General features: G+C 47.9%; 3 protein-coding genes across 13 annotated transcripts in view; 1 reads left to right on the forward strand and 2 right to left on the reverse strand.

The window, feature by feature from the left end:
• The window catches only part of TOR1AIP2 (torsin 1A interacting protein 2), a 36,183-nt gene extending 22,938 nt beyond the window's left edge, over nucleotides 1-13,245 (reverse strand). Inside the window, exons 1-2 of one of the 6 annotated variants that reach the window (XM_089299460.1) lie at nucleotides 13,106-13,245; nucleotides 2,805-3,176 (exon numbers count right to left, since the gene is read on the reverse strand). The gene's annotated coding sequence lies outside the window, so the exon portion shown is untranslated. Of the gene's footprint in view, nucleotides 1-2,804; nucleotides 3,192-13,000 lie in introns of all 6 variants that reach the window. The other 5 variants (XM_089299462.1, XM_089299459.1, XM_089299461.1 and 2 more) reach the window with 5 other exon arrangements.
• Nucleotides 659-13,245, reverse strand: LOC100008867 (torsin 1A interacting protein 2). Its single transcript, NM_001082132.1, is given in 2 exon segments — nucleotides 659-3,176; nucleotides 13,001-13,245. A coding segment is annotated over 1 exon segment (396 nt). The 5' UTR covers nucleotides 2,547-3,176; nucleotides 13,001-13,245; the 3' UTR covers nucleotides 659-2,150.
• Nucleotides 13,246-15,467: 2,222 nt separating this feature from the next.
• The window catches only part of TOR1AIP1 (torsin 1A interacting protein 1), a 39,486-nt gene continuing 35,850 nt past the window's right edge, over nucleotides 15,468-19,103 (forward strand). For all 6 annotated transcript variants that reach the window (XM_017345538.4, XM_051858262.3, XM_051858264.3 and 3 more), the window contains exon 1: nucleotides 15,468-18,100. In XM_017345538.4, coding sequence (XP_017201027.3) covers nucleotides 17,620-18,100 — 481 coding nt within the window. In that variant the 5' untranslated portion in view covers nucleotides 15,468-17,619. The remainder of the gene's footprint in view (nucleotides 18,101-19,103) is intronic.

The following is a 19,103-nucleotide window of genomic DNA, read 5'->3' on the forward strand; positions in this document are numbered from 1 at the left end:
ATACAGGTATGTGATATTATTCACATTTGAAGGCAAAATAACTTTAACCTTAAGGTTAATATGTATGCCTTTCTATTGCCCATAGTCTACATAGCTTGTGAGGAGGTCTAGAATATCTTGATTAAATGGTCTGTACCAGTAGAGCAAAGTACAGCAAGTACAGGCTGAGTCCTCCTTATCTGAGCTGTGTGGGACCAGAAGTATTTCAGGTTTCGGTTTTTCAGATTTCAGAGTATTTGTACAGACTTTCAGACAAGCACCCTTGACCAAAAACCTAAAATTCAAAACCTGACACTCAATTTTCAGATTCTGGAGCATTTCGGATTTTGGACTAGGGACAGAGAACCTGTAGCACTAGCATGCAGTAGGAGTGCTCAGCTCCCATCCTTTCAAGATAAATACACTATGGACATGCTGCTACAGTTTCTCAAAGTCTGGTCCATAAAGTGGTGGTGTGAGAATTTCCTAAGGTACTATTTGTGGAGTGTTTCTTAATATGTGTCCTTGGAGCATGAGCATTCTCTAACCAATGAAAAAAACAGTCCCACCATCCTCAAAAGCTCTATCTTAAAGTAAATTTTCACTTTTTTTAGGAAGAGCCTTTAGATAGCGAAGGAGTTCTTAATTAAGGGTTAATGATAAACTAACTCGTCTTCAGTCGGTTCAGCAGTCCACACAGTTTATTCAGCAACGTAACAGAAGAGAACCTCCAGGATGACAGACATAAGGCAGGTACAGGGTGGATCTCTGGGTTACATTCTTTAGACAGACTAACAGGTAACTTTAGCTTTTACAACATATTGCAAGTATGACTTGTTGCATGCCAACAGCCATTCATTCCCCACTATTCCCTCCTGGAAGAGCCCCACCCAGGCAATGCCAAGCCCCAGCACCCCTTTGCCAGCTTTCCCAGGCTCCCCTGTGAACCAGACCAGTACCTTCTGATGAGATGGAAGAAGCAACGTGCTAGAGACTGTTGAGACAGATTTTATTCCCAACTGAAAGATGACTTGAAAGGACAAAGCCTCTGCTCCTTACTTCCACCCTTTGGAAATGCCTGGTGCAGCAACAAGCCATATGGTCATCACTGAGGAAATATCCATGAGGACAAAAAGCAAACAAAGATCCCAGAGGGGAAGCCTCGGCAACACTGTGGACCCGCTACTTAAGCCCTGGATTACCCAGCATCTTAAATGCGATTTCAAAATTGTCCAGTGGCCTCTGAGATGTTTTCAGCAACTCTGTCTCAACTGCTTAACTTCAACTCATTGTTCCAAGTTCATGTTCACATGAACATGTGAAGGCCAATGTCACCAACGTCCAGCAAGATTTTCTTAACTTCTAAGAAGGCAGACTCCCGCAGACTGCTCATAATTTTTAAGGAATCAGGTTTGATAGTTCTCTTTGTCACATAGCTGATCAGTAACAGTAGTCTTCCATTTCCAGGGTAGGGGACACAGCAAGTTAGGCACCCACAAAGACAGGATAGAATTTTTGTGGAGCCAAGTTAGTGCAGACATTAGTCTACATTAGTTAGTGTGGCATTTCTACAAGGTTTTGAGTAACTTATGGAGGTTTTACCCAACACAATGTAACTTCTCTGAAGGTGACCAATTATCAGTATGGTCAGAGCCACAATAAGGACGGGCCAAACAGAGCCAATGATGAATAAATGTTTATATATGAATAAATTATAGATATATAGCCAATGATCAACATGTAAGAGATAAAACTTAGAACAATGTAGTTTCTTACTAAGATTTTCAGAACAATGTAGAATCCAGCTACAATGAGGATGTGTCCCTACAAAAGTTATTACTAGAAATACCATTATAAAGTACGTAGTACAGGTTCTTCTCTAAGACTCTCTTGCCATACGTCAGTGATTAGGCTGTGGAAATTTTTGGGTGGGACAAGCTAGTTCCAATATATCACTGATAGAGGAAATAGATTATTCTGGTTCTAGATGAACAGTCTGGCTGGAATACTGCCTAAATTCATGCTGAACAAAATGTATGTGGGCCACGGAAGCAGATCCAACAGCTGGTGCAGTTCCCCAAAGTACTGAGAACCTGGGTCAGATTTAAAAAAGTTATTTTTCCATATTTGTGGAGACTCTAGAGTCTCCATGATCTTGACTGTCACAGAAATTACTTGCTTTGACCAAGTTTTTTGTTTAAAGTTTTGTCGGTTCTGGTCAAGATCAACTGTAAAGCAGGGTTAAAACCAGCAATTCTGGAGTCATGGATCCTTTTCCTAACCAGCGGAGGACCCAGAAGAAATGGGTGACAAGCTTTTTCAAAGGTCCACCTGGTGAGGTTTTGTGGAGCCCACTCAAGGGGGAAAGACCACGGAAGAACAAGGCTTCTATTAGCAGGATTATCAGGGTAACACTCGGGGCAATAATCAGCCCTGTTGATGCGGTCTAAGAACACTTGGTAACACTCATTTTCAACAAGCTCAGTTTGGTACAACCAGTGGCCTAGTTCTAGACTAGGGAACCACTGCTGTCCGCAATCAGGGCAATGCGAATTATCTGAGAACATCTGGACCTACAAAGACAGCACAAGTAGCAATGTAACAGCAAGAGGCAAATATGACAAAGACAGATACCCAAGTGACCAGTCCTATTACAGGTTTGCTTTAGTGATCTCTCAGTTCAACCAACTTTACTTGGAGAGGGTTAAATCTGGCTTGCACCCTGATAAAATGCTTCAAGATTTTGTAGTCTATGTTTCACTCAATTGTAACGCAGTCTCTGACCTCAGGGATCAATCCAGTCTATAAAGTTATCAGTCACTTACTAGCAGCCCAGATCTCAGAATAGCTCCTTCAAATCCCAGCTTCTCAAGAAACAACAGGGTTCTAGCCGAGGCTGGTGGTATCGCACTGAGGCACTTGGCTCACTGTAGATAAGGTTCTGTCTGCTTGGTGAAACAGCAGAGCTGACTGATCCAATGGGTCTGTTGTCAGCACCGGTACTCTTGCTGTTGTAAACGTACCCAAGTCTTAAGGCCTTGGCACTTTACAGAGATGTAAGGGGGTCAGGAAGACCTGGCAGAGTCCTCTTGAGCGTGGATCCAGTGGAGTTTGTCTTGGGAGGACCTTAACCCGGGCCCAGTCTGAGAAGGAGCTGATGCCGAGTTGGTTGCAGGGTCTGGGAATGCGTCACACACCTGTAAATGATAAAACTTCAGACGACTCATATGGGCTTGGCAGTTGCTCACATCATCAGAAACATGCATGTGAAAACTACTTGGGTCACTGTGGATAAGAACTGTCTCAAGGGTTTTCCCTCGTCAATTTAATGCGGGTTCAAACTAATTTGTTTCGTGGGAGTTATTCTTATGCTCATATGGGCATGAGAAGGGTTTTGGATCATTTATGATTGACAATAGCACCAGTTACTTTTTGGAGGGGTGCTGTGTTTCCTTTTTCTACTCCTTTTGCACTTTAGGAATAATAAAGTCTAATTATGCTTATATATTAGTAAAAGCTTGGAATTGCTGCATTTTTTGTGTATCTCCTCTGTGAAATGGGTGCCATATATGGTATTCCCATAATGTGTGGGACACATGACTGATGACAGCCTTGCCATAATAGACTTGAATTTGTCCATGGAAAAGCTTACAAAAATGTTAGATAATCACCAGAAGTTGGATGAAATCCTTTTGAAGCCTGTAAAGAAACTAACCGGGGAACATCTCATTGCAGTTATTTTTACAGGTTTATGCATATGGTCATTTTGAGTAAGCAGAAAGGCATAGCCCTAAGGATTAGTCCCAAGTTGTTTTTGAAAACTGCACAGCCAATCAGCTGGAATTTGCAGATGCTATCATTACCCTTGTACAGCCTCAAGACACTAACTGTAACCCGTAAACAATGTGGAATAACAGGATATAGGGAATAACCTAAGGAGGGTCACAGATCATCAAAGTACAATATATACTCCCTCTGTCTCCAGCGTTTCCATATATTCTGAATGAAGCTCAATCTTGTGAGAGTAAAGGGATGGCCATGCAAAGTGTGGTGTTAAAACTGCATAAATACTGGGGCCGGTGCTGTGGGTAAAACTGCCGCCTGCAATGCTGCCATCCCATATGGGTGTCCAGCTCAAGCCCCAGCTGCTTCACTTCCCTGCTAATGTGCCTGGGAAAGCAGGGGAAGATGACCCAAGTGCTTGGGTTCCTGCCACCCACACTGGAAACCTGAATGAAGCCTGGCTCCTGGCTTTTCCCTGGCTGTTGTGGCCATCTGGAGAGTGAACCAGCAGATGGAAGGCCTCTCTGTCTCTCCCTCTCTCACTGTAACTCTGCCTTTCAAATAAATAAATAAATCTTAAAAAACAAAAACAGGAACAGAATAACCATATACAGATCTGGCTTGAAAAGGAGGCGTTATAGCCATGGTTGTTTCAATCAAAGCCTTTTCCTTACAGACTGTCAGGAGGAGCTGTGATTCTCAGAATTTAAAACAGCAACTGAAGAGCCTCTGACGGTGCTACGTTACAGGACTCATATTTTGATAGGAACCTGAAAGATGAACTAGAGTCAGCCTAGATGAGCTTTTTGAGATTCGTTAACAACATACGGGTGAGGACGACCAACTCAGCTCCTGGGGCGGAGTGGACAGGGCGGTGGCTTCTGATTCTTCCACTTTATATTTGGTGGTGACAGCTTAGGAATGATCGATTCCCCTGAGGTGTGTTGACAAAGCAGCACCAGGTGCTTTCATCCCTGAAATTCAACCTTGGGTGTCTTGTCATGATACAGATGACTAATAAAACTCACAGACATGAAGCGTTTTAACATAGTGCGAAAGTTATGACTGAGTCTGACATTAAAAAGACATTGAGTTTTTAATTTCCAGGGTGAAAAGAGGAAAATGAAACTAAAACCCAGCAAGATACTATTTCATATCTACCACAGTGGCAAAAATTAGGCTTGACAACAAGGACTCCACATACTCTGGGCAAAATCATCTCTCCCCCAGGATTCCACACCTCTACTGCCGGCGTCTAGAGAAAGCCCTAAGGCTCCAAGTGCTCAGAATAACTCTACCCCCAACCCCCCAACATCAAGCCAGCACCCGAACTGCAAGTATTCCTCAATCAAGGGAACTCCACAGTCCATATACTTCAGCCAAACTAACTGCCTTTCCCCCGGCCCTTCAACTCAGGAAGATGGCCGAAGTGCTTGGGCCCCTGCACCCACACAGGAGACCCAGATGAAGTTCCAGGCTCCTGGTTTTAGCCTGGCCCAGCCCCAGCCATTTGGGAACTGAGCCGGTAGATGTAAGATGTATCTCTCTCTGCCTCTCCCCGACTCTGTAACTCCGCTTTTCAAATAAATAAATCTTTTTTTTAAAAGGATAAATATGCAATAAAGAAAATCAGGAAAAAATAAGTACAAAACTCAGGATAATTGCTACATCTGATGGGAGGGACAGGGATGGATGGAGGAGACATTCGGTGAGTCTCAAAGATAATCATAATTTTTCCTCAGGTGGAGCCAGAAGAATCTTCACTATATCTAACTCCTAATAACCACATCTCCATTTGGGAAAAAAAAAAAGCGTATAATGGAAAGTGAAACTCGCAATGGGATACAGAAAGACAAAAACCAGTTTCTCTGCTCAGAGGCGAAGCAGGTGACATGACTGAGATAAAGAGGAACCCTACAGAGAGATATTGATCTTTGTTTCTCACGAAGTTCTAAGCAATCTTCTCTTCAAAGAAAAGTGGAAAAGGTTTAATGCCGGCATGGCATACTCCACAAAGGCAGGAATCTGTGTGCAGGGAGGCTGCTACTTCACACAGCACTTCAGAAATGAGAAAAATGCACTGTCCCTCCAGGCAGAGGCAGCCCGACAACCTCACGCGGTCCGTGGTCAGCACTACACAGTAACCCTGTTACCCCACTTTTGTTCTGAACACTTTATATATATTACCTCAATTAACCCTTACAATAATCCAATGAGGGATTATGATCCTCATTTTGTGGTTAATGAAATAAAGTTAAGTAACCTGACCAACATCATATAGGCAGCTGCAGAGAAACCAGATCTGAACCCAGACAAACTGGTTTCAGAAACTGTACTCCCAACTGCCATATAAAATAATGCCTTTTCTAAAGCAGTGACAGCTAATCTTCATAAAGTCTTTTCATGAGCTGTTTGCAAAGCTACAAGACACTCTTCCATGTATATACTCAAGTGGAGATGAGGGAAATCACCCTACATAAATTTTCCACTTCCACACAAAAAGATCCAGAATAAGTTTCAGTCTTAAATCCCTCAAAATTGCACATAAAAATTTTTAAATGTAAATTTCTTCTAGAAAGATGTTCATATTTCGTTGGACTCCCAAAGGAATCTGAAATGGTTCAGAACCATTAGGCATTAACAGTTCCTAATCATTTTATTATCAAAGGCAACTTGTATTCCTAGCACCACTCCCTCCCCTCCAATCTCCTTTGAAAGCTATCCAAAAAATTTGCACTCTAGTGAAAATTTAATTCTCATTTTCATGAATCAGACATGTAAATGTGCCCATCAGAACTTCCAATAAGATAAAAAGCTTGTTGAAGGCTGGAAAAGATTTAGCTGTCCTGAACTGACGTCCTTCCTCAACTCCACTGGCATCACAAGCAGTTGATTTAAGGTACGATTCGCAATTAGACTAAATTTCAAGGTCTGGCCCATTTCTCTGCCCATATCCATTCTCACATGCTGAAAATACCTCGAGAACTTCCATTACTCTACTGATATTAAATATGATTGTTTAAGTTATTGAGGAAACCACCACATGCTGGGACTGATGCCAAGTATTATGGCTACAAAGCAAATCTTTTAGGACTTTAAGATGTCCATCAAATCAAGAATGGAACTATGTTTTGGGTGGAGTCTAACAGCTTTTAGATGAATTAAAAAAAAAAAAAAAAGATTGCTTATGGAGATCAGAGGAAATTTAGAAAGCCCAAAGGTGTTAGAATACCTATGTTTTCGGCAGGCGCCGTGGCTCACTAGGCTAATCCTCCGCCTTGCAGCGCCGGCACACCGGGTTCTAGTCCCGGTCGGGGCGCCGGATTCTGTCCCGGTTGCCCCTCTTCCAGGCCAGCTCTCTGCTGTGGCCAGGGAGTGCAGTGGAGGATGGCTCAAGTGCTTGGGCCCTGCACCCCATGGGAGACCAGGAGAAGCACCTGGCTCCTGCCTTCGGATCAAGTGGTGCGCCAGCTGCAGCGCACTGGCCGCGGCGGCCACTGGAAGGTGAACCAACGGCAAAGGAAGACCTTTCTTTCTCTCTCTCTCTCACTGTCCACTCTGCCTGTCAAAAAAAAAAAAAATATATATATATATATTTTCAAACAAACCTTGTGAACAAAAACAGTGGGCAAAAGATCACAAAGTTCAAAGAGCTGCACTACCCCCAAAATAATGCACAAAAACAAAACACGAATCGGGCTTTTGTTTGTAAGAACTAATGTATTCTGAAACTTCATTAGGCGAAAATGTAGAAAAGAAAATGGCACTTTAATATAAAAATAGAAAACGCAGTTCTAGTTAATCTACTGAAATTTAACATCAAATAACCTTGGCAGCTTTATAAATACTAAATAACTACCTTCCCAAAATATTCTGATCCTACTTCCTTCTTTGCTATTAAGCAAACTCAGATCTGCCTTTGAGAGACAAAAATTCCCTCCTTTTTAGTGGTAGGATAGTTTCAGATTGGGTCAGGATTGTGGCGAGTTTTCTAGGCAATATAGCCCTTGGACTTCAGCTTCAAACAACTCACAGGACATATAAAACGAAACCTAGGTACACAGAAAAACTACAAATGCTTTCAACCATCTTGAATACCCGTTTTAAATATTTTCTTCCATCAGGTATCATATCTTAAGGCTATTCAGTGATCCTAAAGGTCTCTTTTGTATGCAATTCTCCAATAAGTCAAACATACAGTGAAATCTTAAAATAGATTTATATTTTCTAGCTAATTTTGAATTTGGATTATAGGAGATTACAGAATATAAAAACAGAATCTTCTTTTTTAATTCCCATAATCTAAATTTTTTGTTGAAAATAGAAAAGTACACCTGAATAAATCTTCAATTTTTTGTGAGAACTCCGTTTGATTTGGCAGTCTTGAAAACACTGAGAAGACAAGGCATAGCCATCTTCACTCAGTACTATGAAGCACACACAGTGTTCCCACTTACGAACATAGGTCAAATGAAAAACAGGATCCAGAAAACAGCTGTAGAATGTTCTCTCTCATGCCAGGAATTGACAAGCAAAACAGGTGTGTGTGTGTATCTGTGTTTTAGCATACTTTCCTGGCAGTGGGTGGGTGGGAGAGAAAGACCATAAGGAGAATAGCTTAGAAATATATGGGTACATTTCCATCTAAGCCATCCTAAAGGACCAAAAGTCCACAATTCAAATTCCTATATTTTTACTAGCTATTTGTGTCTGTGTTCAAAACTATGCATCTATGTCTTACCCATTCCTCTGTACCACAGCCTGGCATTACTATTCTCACACTCAATTCCCACTAACTGGTGATTTATTCCAGATTTTTGAAAGAAAGCTTGAAAAAGTACTAAACTAGGAACAAAAAGCAATGCCATTACTCCTTAGGGAATTGTTTTTTACAGACTAGATGCCTGGAGTAGTTGTTACTAAACCCTGAGTACACAAACTCTTCTGTCCCTACTTAGCCCTCTTCCTACCTCCTCCCAACCCAGGACCCCACACTGCGTTTAGTCATTACTGTTCTTAGTCTCCAATCTTGACAGTTCTCAGCCTTTACTTGTCTTTGGGACCTTGACATTTTTTAATACTGGTCATTTCGTAGAATGTCCCTCAGTTTGGCTTTGTACAACATTGTATTATGATTACAAAGAGGTTATGTATTTTGAGCAAGAATAACAAAAACCACAGAAATGATGTTTTGTTTGCATAAATCTTCTACCGGTGATGTTAACAGTGATCAGTTGATCAATGTGGTGTCTCTATTGACCACTCAGTATTTCCCTTTCCAAGTTAATAATTGCCTCAGGGGAGAAAATCAGACCATGTAAATAAGCTGGTTTTCTCAAACTTCCACCCACTAGCACCACAGGTGGATTTTTTGGACAATAATCACTATGGTGCTATTTGCCTAATGGTGACTTTTCCATTTTCCTCCTTCCTTCTATGTTTACTGATTGGGATTCTTCTAAGAAGAGTTCCTTCTCCTCTGCTTACTCAGCTATCGCAGTGGGGACTTCTTTCTTTTTATGGGTTAAAATCCTATACTTCACTATTCATTTTGTTGCTCAAACTGTCCCAACTTGGTCTTTGGGAACTCCTTCAATCAGGTTTTTGAAGCACCCTCATAATTGTTTCCTTACTAAACTAACTAGCGAGGAATCATTAATACCACTTGGGAACTTGTTAGAACTACAAATTCTTGGGCCCCACCCCAGGACCCACAGACCAGAATCCTTGTGTCTCCTGCAGGAATTTGTGTTTTAACAATTTGTCAGAGGATTCCGGTGCTCACTACCATGTTTAAGGGGCATCACTTTAAAGCAAAGTTAGTCTACCCTCATTATAAACCCTAGTTTAAATTATGTCCAGTTAAACAAAGGAAAATTTAGTCCTAATAACTCCCCTTGTCTATAAATCATATTTTTCGGTCGGCACCACGGCTCACTAGGCTAATCCTCCACCTGCAGGGCCGGCACCCTGGGTTCTAGTCCCTGTTGGGGCGCCGGATTCTGTCCCAGTTGCTCCTCTTCCAGGCCAGCTCTCTGCTGTGGCCCAGGAAGGCAATGGAGGATGGCCCAAGTGCTTGGGCCCTGCACCCGCATGGGAGACCAGGAGAAGCACCTGGCTCCTGGCTTCAGCTAGGTGCAACGCGCCGGCCATAGCAGCCATTTGGAGGGTGATCCAACCGAAGGAAGACCTTTCTGTCTCTCTCTCTCTCACTGTCTAACTCTGCCTGTCAAAAAAAAAAAAAATCATATTTTTACTATTTTAAGTAAAAAGACTACAAATGAATGGCTTCATCTCTTAACACACTACATACTTCCCTATTTTTATTATTTTCAAAGTAGTTATAAAGTACAAATACTATTACTTTTATAGAAGTTGAAAGTCATCCTCCAGGATCAATTTCTGTGCACATATGTGACTCAACATTCAAATAGTCAGTCTACAAATACAGAATTCAAACAGCTAAAATCAGACTGCCTAGGCCCAAATGAGACTGTCCTGCTTCTGACACGATGAACTCATTCTGTGCCTCTGTTTTCTTAACCACAAATGGATTAACACCATCTAGACAAAAGAGACAGTGTGAGCGTTCAGCCAGATAATGTACAACACTTGCTATGGAGAGACAGTGTGAGCGTTCAGCCAGATAATGTACAACACTTGCTATGGAGAGACAGTGTGAGAGTTAAGCCAGATAATGTACAACACTTGCTATGGGGGCACGAAGTAAGTTTTCAAATAGTTCACCATTATCACTCCAACTACTAAAGAAAAACACAGCTAGAGTTTTTACTTTCTGGAATGGGGAAAGCAAGTGGAAAAGTTCTGCTGCTGCTCCACCAACTGGTCAGAATAAAGAACCGGACAGGCCGATTCGTATGATTAACAAACTAATGATTTAAATTCAACTTTTTAGGTATCATGGTCAAGGGACAGAGAGAAACAGGAAAAACATCTTGATTTGTTTGGAATTTTGGTGAATTTTTGTCCTTTCTATTTTGATTACCAAAATCATGTGCCAACTCCTTTAATATTAGTGAGGAGGAAAACCCAATCAATAATGTTTCCAATGACTGCATCCTTAAATATTCCACTTAGTATTCCAAATGACCCAATGAATTTCCACTTAACTAGGGAGTAAACGTGCTCACGGTGACAAAGTGAACTGCTGAGTCACACTGCCAGAACCAAGCTGACTGTGAAGTCCACGTTCACAATGCCAGAGACCTCCTTATTCCCAAATATTGATCTGCTGTGTAAAATCTATGATAAACTATAACTACCGCGTTGAATTATCTCTTGTGGGACACTTTAATCAGCAATTCATAAAATATGGAAATAATGTGAAACTTTGACAGAATTTTAGATGCAAAAATTTTTTAAAAAGCCAAATTTTAAAATTTCTTGGAGGGGCTGGTTCTGTGGCATAGTAAATTTAAATTCTTTGGAGGGGCCGCTGCCTGCAGCTGGTATCCCATGGGCACCAATTCGAGTTCCAGCTGCTCCTCTTCTGATCCAGCTCCCTGCTGATGGCCTGGGAAAGCAGCAGAGGAGGGCCCACACACTTGGGCCCCTGCACCCGCGTAGAACTGGCTTCAGATCGGCCCAGCACTGGCCGGTGCATCCATTTGGGGAGGAAACCAGCAGATGGAAGAGCGACTGAATTCTAACTCTCTCTTTCTCTCTCTATTTCTCTCTCTGTAACTCTGCCTTGAAGTAAACAAATAAAATCTTTAAAAAGAAAAAAATTCGTGGAGACTGTAGAATCTCCAAGTCTGCTTTCAGGGCTGGCTTGGAGCATAACCTCCGGGCAGACGAGGCGTCCTGAGCAAGGCATCCTTCAGAAAATTCAAGCTGCACCTCAAAGAAATGTGGGTGTAACGGGGTTTAAGCAAAAATGAACTGCATCCAAGACACAATGCACTATTAAAATACCTAACAAGCTTCTATTCGCTGAATTCTGGTTACCTCGTTAATTATTGAAGTTGTCCGGCCAGTATTATCTGTACATCGGGACAGAAACTAAGTAAAATGAGTCACGCAAGGTTGCACAATACACCTGCAGCAACACCGATAACCAAGTTGCGGACTCTGCATTCCGCATAGTTAACATCACTGCAGAAGTTCTCTCTTAACGCTTTCATAGCGAACCTTAGTGTTTCCAACTGTTCTAATCCCAAGGGCTTCCAAGAACCTTGAAGTTCTCTACCCTAAAGTTCCTTTTTCGGTAAATAAGTGTCCCTGGACCATTAATAGATTAATCATGTGCTTAAAAAGACAAAACTGATAAATATGGCTGACTGCCACAGCCGGCCTTCGTTTTTTAAAAATAAGGACAAGGAAAGGCGCCCTCACATAGACCTAAAATTGAGAAATGTAAAACCTGCGGACAGGTAAAACACGGCTAGTTTATTTAATCAGAGGAAGGTAACTCATTTCTGGAGCTGTGTACACAGTATGAAGTTTAACAGGCAAGGGGCAGGCGCTGTGCCGAGCGGGCTGAAGCCGCCGCCTGCGGTGCCGACATCCTGTCTGGCCGCCGCCGGTTCGAGTCCCGGCTGCTCCACTTCCGATCCAGCTCTCTGCTATGGCCTGGGAAAGCAGTGGAAGATGACCCACGTTCTTGGGCCCCTGCACCCGCATGGGAGACCAGGAAGAAGCTCCTGGCTCCTGGCTTTGGATCAGCCCAGCTCCGGCCGTTGCGGCCACTGGGGAGTGAACCAGCGGATGGAAGACCTCTCTCTCTGTCTCTGTCTCTCTGTGTCTGTTTGTCTGTCTCTCTCTCTCTCTGCCTCTCCTTCTCTCTGTGTAACTCCTTCAAGTAAATAAATCTTTAAAATAAAGGAGTTAACAGGCACTACTCCCTCGAGGGACGAAGAGGTATTAAACACTACCGCCAGCAGGACAGTCAGTAAGAAGTCACCAATGTGGTCAAGGCGGCGTCCGGCTACAGCTCCAGACCCGGTCTATTTAGCTCCAGGACGGCTCTCTGAAAAGCTGTTTCAAGGGTTAAAGTGACGAACGCCTGGGCCCCGGCGGGCACGGCTGTTAAGGGAGGCGTCGCCACCGAACCCTGGTCACACTGCACGTTCAGCTTTCGAACCTTCAAGGAATGCTGTCTTCGCTCTTCCGGCTCCAATCAGGAACTCGCTCCCACTTTCGCCCGCTTATTAGACACCAGATCCTATTTCGCTTGTTTTTCTTTAACTCCAAAACCAAAAACATGCCCTCAACCTACCTCGTTCACTGCGCGGTAGGAGGTGGGGGTGGGGAGGGAGCGTTTCTCAAGCCCTTCCGAGAGGAGAAGACACGCAAAAGCGGTGTTTCCGTCCCGTCTACTCACAGATCCCGGCGGTTTCCCACTTGCAGAGCCGTCAGTCCGCGCCAGCAGAGCCCCTCGGAGCTTCTGTCTGCTCGAAGACGCCGGGCTGCACCCCACTGCCGCCGCGGCAGAACGTCCTGCGTCGTGGCTCACGTGACTGTGAGCTCGCTTGGCCGCGCCCGCGGAATGCCGGGACGGGCGGCCCTCGGCCCCGCCCCCGCTCCGCCCAGGCCACGCCCCTCCCCTCGCCCGCCAGGCGCCCAGGGCCCGCCCCGCCCCCCGCCGGCCCGCCTGCCGCTCCGCCCCTCCCTCGGCCCCGCCCCGCCAAGGCCCCGCCCCCTCGCCCCCGCCCCGCCCGGGCCCCGCCCCCGCCTGGCGCCCCGCCCAGGCCCCCGGGACAGCGGGAGCTTACGCCCAATGGCACCCGTGCCCCGAGGGGCCGCCGGACCACCTGCCCCGATGCCGACCAGCAGTCCACACACTGGAACCACCCAGGAGGCCGACACACGGAGCAGGATGGCGGCAGGCACCGAACACGACCCGGAAGCCAGTGTCGGGGCTGCTTCGTCTAACACTTGGCTCCTGAGCGCCTTATCGCATAATTGAATGATGTGTGCGGGGATGACGTAGCGAGAGCGGATCGAAAACAGCGATTATTACGGCCGTGACACTGAGGGCTGTGAGCAGTTTACCAAGAACGCAGTGGGCTAGGGACAACGTCAGAAGCCCTGTCCCTAGCTTCAAGGCAACGCGCAAGAAGTCGTGGATCGCTCTCCGCTCCCCTCTACATAGCTTTGCTGACATTTTTCCCGCCTGTCGCCTTTAAGAATGGGAAGTGGCCGTATCCAGCTCTAGGTCTTCCGTCCACTTCCCCCTGTGTAACACCTGGCGCTGGCGCTGTGGCGCGGCGGGGTCAGCCGCAGCCGGCGGGGCCAGCGTCCCCAGGCGTCCGGCCGAGTGCCCGCTGCTCCTGCCCGACCCAGCTCCCGGCCGGTGTCGCTGGAGAAGCAGCAGACGGGTCCGTGCAGATGAGGTCTACCGGCCTCGCCTGCCCACGAGGGCCACCCGAGCGTCCCAGCGGTGGAAACCTCGCTCTGACTCTTCGCAACAAAACCGCCTTGTCAAAAGGGACCTATTTCTATTAATTATACCCTAGTTATTTATTTCCCTGACCAGGAACGTATTATGCACAATGCGTTCACTGAGACCTTGTCTTTAAATAGCTTGTTTATATGTACCCAAACAAGAAACTCCTGCACAGAAACTATGTGAAAGTAAGTTCCATTTTAAATAGTGGCTCTGTATCGTGAAAACAAATTACCTATCTCACCCTTCTCCAAACTTTTGTTTTTATCACGAGCAAGCCAGATAGGATAAAGGATTGTAAAACAGGTATGTGATGGGTTTTGTCCCCGCCTGGTAACTGAATGCCAATCTGATTGTCTAGTTTTTTTTTTTTTTTTTTTCCTTCAAAGGTTTACTTAAAAACCCCAGAGCCACGGGGTCCTTTGGGGTTTTCCTCTCTTGGAAGCCCCCTCCATGCCGCTCCAGCTGGAGGTCATTGATTCTCATCTTGTTAAATCTCAAAAAATAAAATAATAAAGTAAAATAGCAGCTTTGGGGGGGCATCTGGCCTAGCATTTAAGACTCCTGCATCTCCTCCTACTCCAGTCTTCCTAACAATGCTTACCCTGAGAGCAGTGGCGATGGTGAAGTCGCTGGGCCCGGCCACTCACGTGGGCAACGCAGGATGAGTTCCTGGCTCCCAGCTCTGCCCACCCCGGGGTCCCTGTGGGCATCTAGGAGAGTGAATGACCCCTCACACAGCTCCTTCTCTCTGCTTCTCATATAAAATCAGCTGCTTTATTTAGAACTCCAGTGTTGTGACAGGATTCTAGACCTAGCCCTAACAGCTAGTTATGTGAACTAATGCCATTCAACATGAACTATAAATTTTTTTTTTTTTGACAGGCAGAATGGACAGTGAGAGAGAGAGAGAGAGAAAGGTCTTCCTTTGCCATTGGTTCACCCTCCAATGGCCGCCATGGCTGGCGCGCTGCGGCCTGCGCACCGCGCTGATCCGAAGCCAGGAGCCAGGTGCTTCTCCTGGTCTCCCATGGGGTGCAGGACACAAGCACTTGGGCCATCCTCCACTGCACTCCCGGGCCACAGCAGAGAGCTGGCCTGGAAGAGGGGCAACCGGGACAGAATCTGGCGCCCCGACCGGGACTAGAACCCGGTGTACGGGTGCCTCAAGGCGGAGGATTAGCCTAGTGAGCCGCGGCGCCGGCCTGAACTGTAATATTTGATGTGTATCTGCCTCAATATGTGGTGTTAGAGTTGACCGCCCGAAAAACGTCACCAAGAGACACGTCTCTTATGCAAACAGCACAGGGAAGTTTTTATTGATTATCCAGCATGCTGGGGCTGTCTGATCATCATGAGCAGAGCAGCCCCGAATAACCAAAGGTTAGGGTTTATAAAGGCAAAAACCGCAAAATTGGGAGGGTGGAGAGAATACACGGTTGCTAAGCGGTTGCTAATATCTTACAATCAGCAATTATGACCTTAAGACATAGACAAATCACATTTTCATTATTAGCTCAGGTAACCCAGGTGTAACCTTTTTAAGCTTGAGCAATCATGCTAGGGGTTTTTGTGCGTTGCCAAGGGTGATGTAGTGCACTGCTATTGTCCGACTATTTGAGATCACAGTTTCAGATCAGAGTCTCGGGGGGGGGGGGGGGGGGCTTTCCCAGAGTGGAGTCTCAAGTGCTCCAAAATGGAGTCCCTACTGTCAAGGTGCTACTTTGTTTTATTTTTCACAGCTGTACCAGGAAGGTTTAAACCTGTAAGCTTAAACTTAACTTTTACACCTGCACATATACAATTTTAACTCTTCAGTGGCAGGCACTCCGAGTCACACTGTCTTCATCTTTGCTGGCACAGAAGTTTAATAAATATTCTTTGTAATAAGCATTTCTTCTCTTTTCTCTGTTGATTCACTGAATTCTCCACACTACAAACTCCTGAACTGCTTTTAACACCCAGAATTCAGGCTTCCTCAAGGCGTTGAGGGCCAGACAAAACCTTTAAAATATTGGTTGAGTCTACAGTCTCCCTAACGTCACCTCTTTGGGTCACCTTTATGGTCTGGAGAGCACCAACAGGAGAATACTTGGCCGGCGTTTGGCTTTACTCCACAGTGAGGGGTCAAAGTCTGCAAGCTTGCTGGGTGTGGGGGACGGTGTTGGAGCCAGGATGATGTATCTGACTATTCTGGGGAAAATTCTACGCCAGTACATGGGCTAGTGTTAGTTACTGTGAGGTTCTCATCATTCGTATCTTGGAAAACCTCCCGTTTTAATGACAAAGTAAGATGTACTGATTACTCAGTAATCTGCGAATCTCACCTCTGATGGGTCAGGACACAGAACCTCTCCTCTTTAACAGGCCCCCCAAATCTACGTTTTACAAGCCTATATAGAAGTCCGTAGTCACCTGTACCGGTACATGTTTTAATAAGCCTCTTAATGTATGCATTAATGCTCATCATATGAACCTTAGTAACCCTATAAAATTTACATCTTTTAATAATTGTAGTACACCTGTTAAAAGAGCTTTCATTATTACGTGGTAATGAGTAAAGCAAAAGCCACCTCACAGAGAAAGCAGTACTTACTTAACACATAAATAAAAGCCAGGTATCACCAAGTGCCAGTACTTTCCAGTATTTTTGTCAGAAATCAGTCAAGTGCACAAGTCACTCCCAGCATCAAATGGATCGCAACGTTACTAAGAAGGCGTTCGGTTCTCACGGCACACAGGCAGCGCCAACAGCCTCCCTAACAAAGCCAGGAGCAGGCGCACGTCTGCTACCAGCACGCTTCGCCGACGGAAACCCACCCAGCGAGAACGCCAACATGTCGCACCTGTCCAGCAGGTGTTTTGCGTTTAGCCCTGGGTAGCCTTCTTCATTAGGGGTTTGAAACTAAAACTCGCCCTGAACAGATGCCCTAGGCAAAAAGTATCTGATCCTCTCACCGTCGTGGGGGCACAGCCAGGTAGCTGTCAATCAAAAAAAAAAAAGTGGGGGAAGGGGTTCCAGAAAAAGTGCGCAGCAGGCGGGGCGCGAGGACCCTTGCACTGGCGCTTGCAAGTCGGCCCGGCCCGGCCGCGGCTCCTTCGCCCCGCCGCTCCCTCCCTCGCGGCCCAGGACAGCGACGTCTTCCTCCCCCTTCTCCTCCTCTTTGGTGCCTGCAGCCAAGAGGCGGGAGTGACCCTCCGAGCAGCTGACCCAGCCAGGCACTGCCTCTAGCACAGCCCGCAGGACACACCATGGGCCCAGGGGCAGCTTCGCGGCACAGCAGCGACGACGCAGGCGGCGGCCCCGGCGACTCTCAGCTGCCTCCCTGACCACCGCGACCACCGCTCGACACCCCCCCACCCCCAAGAGGCGCCATCGCCACCGCCGGCGGGAGACTCTCGGGACCGCAGAGCCATCTTCGCAATCCACTCGAGCTACGTCAACAACCATGGCGGGCGAGGGGCGGCGGGCGGAGCTGGCGCGGGAGGGGTGGGGGCTGTACGTCACGCCCAGGGCCCCTCTTCGGGAGGGACGGCCTCGGCTCGCCCCGCAAAATGGCGGCGGCGGTGACGCGCCTGCGCACGGAACGCTTCCGTCGCGCCAGGGCCGACGGGAAGTGAGGTTTTCCGAAGAGCCGCCAGAAGTGTACGGCGACTTCGAGCCCCGGGTGGCCAAAGAAAGGTCTCCGGCGGGAAGGCGAGTCCCGTCAGAAGAGTTCCGGCCCGGTTCTGGGAAAGAGGAATTGAGAGAAAGCGCCTACTACCTCCGGTCTCGGCAGCGGAGGCCGCCGCGACCCCGGGACGCCGGGGAGATGAAGACGCGAAGGGCGACCCGCCAGCTGCAGCAGCAGCAGCATTCCCCGCAGCCCCCGGCCCAGGCGTCTCCGATTACGACGCGGAGAGGGCTGCGAGACTCTCAGTCCTCTGAAGGTGCGCGCGGCGGAGGGAACGGTGCCGCCGCCGGCGGGGCGGGCGCGCGCCATGGGGCCCCCTCGGCCCGCGGGTCGGGGAGACGGGGCGAGGGGGTCGTGCGGGCCCCCTGCGCGGGGCCGGCGAGCTCTGCGCGTCCCTGGCCATCGCTTCAGGGGGGTGGGGGTCTCCTCCCGGGCCGGAGGGGCCGGCGGGGCGGGCGCGCGCCTTGGGGCCCCCTCGGTCCGCGGGTCGGGGAGAAGGGCGAGGGGGTCGTGCGGACCCCCTGCGCGGGGCCGGCGAGCTCTGCGCGTCCCTGGCCATCGCTTCAGGGGCGTGGGGGTCTCCTCCCGGGCGGGGCGCTCCTCCGGCTCGCTTTCGTTTCAGTTCCCGCTGATGGGTTCTGGCGGAGCCACTTCCATTTCCTTTCGTGCCCCGAGGAGTCGGGATCGGATCTAACGCTCTAGTCCGTTCCCCTCCTCCATCCGCGTGGGGAGGGAGGGACGGGAGGTGGGGGACGGAGAAGGGGCGCTTCGCGGGAGAGTGCGGTGGCTGAGTGGAGACCCCGCCCCAAGTGCTTGCACTGAGATGGAAGTGAGGACCCGGGCTGCCCCCTCGGCGGCCGCTGGGCAGGGGGCGTGTGTCCGCGTGGCCCGCGAGCGTGCGGCACAGGAGTGTGGTCAGCCCCCACGGTGTCCGCGCGGCCCGCGAGCGTGGGGCACAGGAGTGTGGTCAGTCCCCACGGTGTCCGCGCGGCCCGCGAGCGTGGGGCACAGGAGTGTGGTCAGTCCACACGGTGTCCGCGCGGCCCGCGAGCGTGGGGCACAGGAGTGTGGTCAGTCCCCACGGTGTCCGCGTGGCCCGCGAGCGTGGGGCACAGGAGTGTGGTCAGTCCCCACGGTGTCCGCGTGGCCCGCGAGCGTGGGGCACAGGAGTGTGGTCAGTCCCCTCGGTGCCCGCGAGCGTGGGGCACAGGAGTGTGGTCAGTCCCCTCGGTGTCCGCGTGGGGCACAGTCAGTGTGGG

The sequence above is a fragment of the Oryctolagus cuniculus genome, chromosome 7 (assembly GCF_051225735.1).
Source record: "Oryctolagus cuniculus isolate XC-2025 breed Fujian yellow rabbit chromosome 7, ASM5122573v1, whole genome shotgun sequence".
Classification (NCBI taxonomy): domain Eukaryota; kingdom Metazoa; phylum Chordata; class Mammalia; order Lagomorpha; family Leporidae; genus Oryctolagus; species Oryctolagus cuniculus.